Source organism: Otolemur garnettii, unplaced genomic scaffold, assembly GCF_000181295.1.
Source record: "Otolemur garnettii isolate 467f Iridium unplaced genomic scaffold, OtoGar3 scaffold00014, whole genome shotgun sequence".
Taxonomy (NCBI): domain Eukaryota; kingdom Metazoa; phylum Chordata; class Mammalia; order Primates; family Galagidae; genus Otolemur; species Otolemur garnettii.
In genome coordinates this window covers 31,351,598-31,356,228 of record NW_003852409.1, presented here as the reverse complement: position 1 = coordinate 31,356,228, position 4,631 = coordinate 31,351,598, and the positions used below count along the sequence as shown (strand labels likewise).

The 4,631-nt window shown below is 46.8% G+C and overlaps 1 protein-coding gene across 1 annotated transcript in view; it reads right to left on the bottom strand.

The window, feature by feature from the left end:
• SPTAN1 (spectrin alpha, non-erythrocytic 1) overlaps positions 1–4,631 on the bottom strand; it is an 89,219-nt gene that overhangs the window by 19,034 nt on the left and 65,554 nt on the right. Inside the window, 3 exon segments of the mRNA XM_023510575.1 lie at positions 1,723–1,857; positions 3,506–3,643; positions 3,884–4,015. Of these exon segments, the coding sequence (XP_023366343.1) occupies positions 1,723–1,857; positions 3,506–3,643; positions 3,884–4,015 (405 nt within the window).

Genomic DNA, 4,631 nt, shown 5'->3' with positions numbered 1-4,631 from the left:
CATGGCATCACAGCTCATAGCAACCTCCAACTCCTGGGCTCAAGCGAGTCTCCTGCCTCCGCCTCCCAAGTAGCTGGGACCACAGGTGCCCGCCACAATGCCTGACCATTTTTTAGTTGCAGCCGTCATTGTTGTTTGGCAGGCCCAGGCTGGGGATTTGAACCTGCCACCTTAGGTGTATGTGGCTGGCGCCTTAGCTGCTTGAGCCACAGGCGCCGAGCCCCACTTATTGATGTTGGTGTAGTACCAAAGAACAATATTCACGATTAACCAGGATTAAAATATTCCTCCAGGATGAGCACAGTGGCTCATGCCTGTAATCCTAGTACTCTGGGAGGCTGAGATGGGAGGGTCACGTGAGGCCAGGAGTTTGAGACCAGCCTGAGCAAGAGTGAGACCACCTTCTTTACTAAAAATAGAAAAATCAGCTGGGCATTATGGCAGGTGCCTATAATCCTAGGTTAAAATAGCAGAATAACTTGAGGCCAGGAGGCGGAGGCTGCTGTGAGCTAGGCTGATGCCACTGTACTCTAGTGTGGGTGATAGATTAAGACTCTGTCTGAAAAAAACAAAAACCTATAAAAATTGAGAACAGTTTCAGGTGGTGCCTGTGGCTCAGTGAGTAGGGTGCCAGTCCCATATACTGAGGGTGGTAGGTTCAAACCCAGCTCCAGCCAAACTGCTACAAAAAATAGCTGGACGTTGTGGTGGGCACATATAGTCCCAGCTACTTGGGAGGCTGAGGCAAGAGAATAGCCTAAGCTCAAGAGCTGGAGGTGCTGTGACGCCATGGCACTGTACCAAGGGTGACAAAGTGAGACTCTTTAAAAAAACAAAAGTTTCATTTTATTGCCCAGGCTACAGTCCTATGACATCAGCTACCTCACTGACTGCAATCTTAAACTCCCAATTTCAAACAATCCTCCCGCATCTGGAACTATAGGCACCTTCCATGACGCCCAGCTAATTCTTTTCTCTCTTTCTTTTTTATTTATTGTTTGAGACAGAGTCCTACTCTCTTGCCTTAGGTAGAGTACCCTGACATCATAGCTCACAGAAACCTCAAACTCTTGGGCTTGAGAGACCCTTCTGCTTCAGCCTCCTGAGTAGCTGAGACTAAGTTACCTACCACAATGCTTGGCTATTTTTTTTTTTTTTTTGGCCAGGGCCAGGTTTGAATCCACCACCCCTGGTATATTGGGCCGGCGCCCTACTCCTTGAGCCACAGGTGCCACCCACACATGGCTATTTTAAGAGACAGGGTCTCCCTCTTATTCAGGCTGGTCTCAAACTCCTGAGCTCAAGTAATCTACCTGACTTGACTTCTCAGAGTACTAGGATTACAGGCATGAAACCACCAGGGCTAGCCTAATTTATTTAATTTTTAATAATGATCAGTATTGACAGATAAATCTGTAAAACAGAATTGGTTAAGGGCCTTCAATAATTGTATAAGGCCCTGAGGCACATTACAAATGTGCTTCTTACCTCATGGGCAGATACATCCGCCTACATGCCGTGAACCTTGGGATTTGGATGTTGCCCTGAGCTATGATCCTGCTACTGCACTCCAGCCTAGGTGACAGAGCAAGGCACATCTTTTTTTTTTTTGAGACAGAGTCTCACTTTTAAGAACCACTGCTTTAAGTGATAGACATCACTCTCCTTCCTCAAACGTGCTAGGTTCTCCTTTGGAGTCACACAAAGCTGAGTCCCAGACACCTTCTGCTTGGCCTTCTTCCCTCTGCTTACCTCATGGGCAGATATATCTGCCTCCAATAGCTGATGTTTTTTCAGTAAGTTGTTCACAGAAGCCAGGTCTTTGCCGTAATCTTCAGATGCCAGCAGGGCCTCCACCTGACATTGAAAACAAAGAAAGGAAAGGCTACTATATGGTGCGCACTTAATGTTCTAGAAAACCAAGGACACCCAGGGGTTACTGCAGGTCCTTGTTTGGACCATCACAAGGTATTACTGTTATTCCTACTCAGCTTCTATCAGCCTGCTTGGCACTGAGACACAGCCCTATCAGTCAATGCAGCCTCAACGGCCTACTCATTTACATAGTACAGCTAAGGGCAAAAGTCCCCAAGCCTTCCCTTTGGTTCAGTGGCAAAATGCACAGCAAGCCCACTTCAAGAAACCCCCTTGGGGAGCAGTGCCTGTGGCTCAAAGGAGTAGGGTGCCAGCCCCATATGCCAGAGGTGGTGGGTTCAAACCTGGCCCCGGCCAAAAACTGCAAAAAAACTCGAAAAAAAAAAAAAAAAAAAAAAAAAAAAAAAAAACCCTCCCCCCGGGGAGAATATCTGTAATGTATATAAAGATCAATGTAGAAAGATGTTAAATGCACAAAACTGATAATCTAAAAACCTGGGAACACCTAAATGTTGAACAATATGGACTCAGCGCCTGTGGCTCAAGCAGCTAAGGTGCCAGCCACATACACCTGAGCTGGCGGGTTTGAATCTAGCCTGGGCCCGCCAAACAACAATGAAACAATGAAGGCTGCAACCCAAAAATAGCCAGGGGTTGTGGCGGGCGCCTGTAGTCCCAGCTACCTGGGAGGCAGAGGCAGGAGACTTGCTAAAGCCCAGGAGTAGTTGGTGGTTGCTGTGAGCTGTGATGCCACAGCACTCTACCCAGGAGGATAGCTTGAGGCTGTCTCAAAAAAAAAAAAAAAGTCCGGCAATATGGGAATCACTGAATTAGTGGACAGCTCTCTGATGGACTTACACATCATTCAAATGTTTAGGAAAAATTACACTGTGAGCCCACCATACATAATGAAAACATATCTATACAAATGTTCACAGAACTGTGTATGAACTGGAAAGACACTCTAGAATGTCAAGAGTGAGGCCAGGTGCAATGGCTCACGACTGTAATCCCAGCACTCTGGGAGGTGGAGGTGGGTGGATCACCTGAGTTCACAAATTTGAGACCAGTCTGAGCCAGAGTGAGACCTCATCTCTAAAAATAGCCAGGCATTGTGGTGGGTGCCCTTAGTCCCAGCTACTCGGGAGGCTAATGCAAGAGAATCAGTTGAGCCCAGGAGTCTGAGGTTGCTGTGAGCTGCATTCTACCGAGGGTGACAAAATAAGACCCTGCCTCAAAAAAAAAAAAAAAAAAAAAAAGACTTGTCAAGAGTGATAGTTTCTACAACTTTTTATTTCTCTGTATTTTCTGTGTGGAGCACTCACTGCAAGCCTGCTCTCCTAACCCACTGCTATTTGGCCTCTGTCTTGGCACTGGCTCGTTAGTGCTGCCTGCCACACGCACCTCATCACCTCCTCCTACTTGCATTTGCTTTGCAGATGTATGATCTGCAGCCCTCGTCCCACCCCAAATCAGATTCCTCTAAACATTCATCCCTTTTGCCTATAAAGCCCTATAGCACACAACACATCTGATAATAAAGATGTCTGTCAAAATGCCTATCTGCTGACTGACTTATTACACCAAATGGCTAGAAACCACACTGGTGGGCAAAACTACTTAGCCTTACCTCAGAGAGCCAGAAGTCAAAGTCCTTGATCCCAGTATTGAAGTTCTGTTGCTTATTGGCTTCTTTCAGTTTCTGGCTCTTTTCAGCTGATTTTTGCACCAGGAACTGCCACTGGTCAGCTAAGGCAGCCAGGCGTGACTGGGGAAGAGAAAGGAGCCAAAATGATGGTGCAGCTACGAAGAATCCCCTCCCTTAAAGTCCAATGTAAAAACATCCGAGAAGAGCATAAAGAACGCTCATAGGAGACTTTCTCACTAGCATCCCCTGTTTGGGAGACAGCCAAAATTCTTCTAATTTACTTTTTCTGAAGGCTGTATGTCAAGTCATCAAGTTGATAGTAACATTCCAACATCCCTCCTGGGACATAGGGAGCCATACCTTGACAGCATCCTCACTGCCAGCACAGGCTCCACGCTCAATGAGAGAGTTGCCCATGTCAATGACCCCACGGATCCGGTCAGCATTGGCGTGCAGCTCTGCTTCGAAAGCCTGGTGCTTCTGATGCTTGCTCTAGAGACACCAAAACCCACCTTTCACAACCAGCTCCCATTGGGTTACACATGTGTATTCTCAGGAAGAAGTATTCTCAGAAGGGAGTAAACTCAAAGAACCGGGGCAAGTGTCAACTCTTTTATATAAAGCAATCATGGAATTTGTGTGAAATATTTTAGGGCTCACACGGTAAATTGGAATACTTAATAGGGGTCTGAACCACAGGGGAAAGGAAATGGACCAGTTCTGACCAGCCTGAGCAAGAGGGGTAACCCGTCTCTAAGAATAGCTGGGCACTGTAGCAGGTGCCTGTAGTCTGCACATATTAAGAAGGCTGAGGCAAGAGAATCGATTGAGTCTAAGAGTTTGAGGTTGCTGTGAGCTGTGCAACTCCATCACACTCTACTGAGAGTTATAAAGTGAGACTATGTCTCAAAAAAAAAAAGAGAAAAAAAGAAAGAAATGGGGGGCACCCGTAGCTCAGTGGGTAGGGCACTGGCCACATACACCACACACTGAGGTGTTGTGGTAGGAGCCTATAGTCCCAGCTGTTTGGGAGGCTAAGGCAAGAGAATTGCTGAAGTCCAAGAGTTGGAGGTTTCTGTGAGCTAGGACGCCATAGCACTCCACCTAG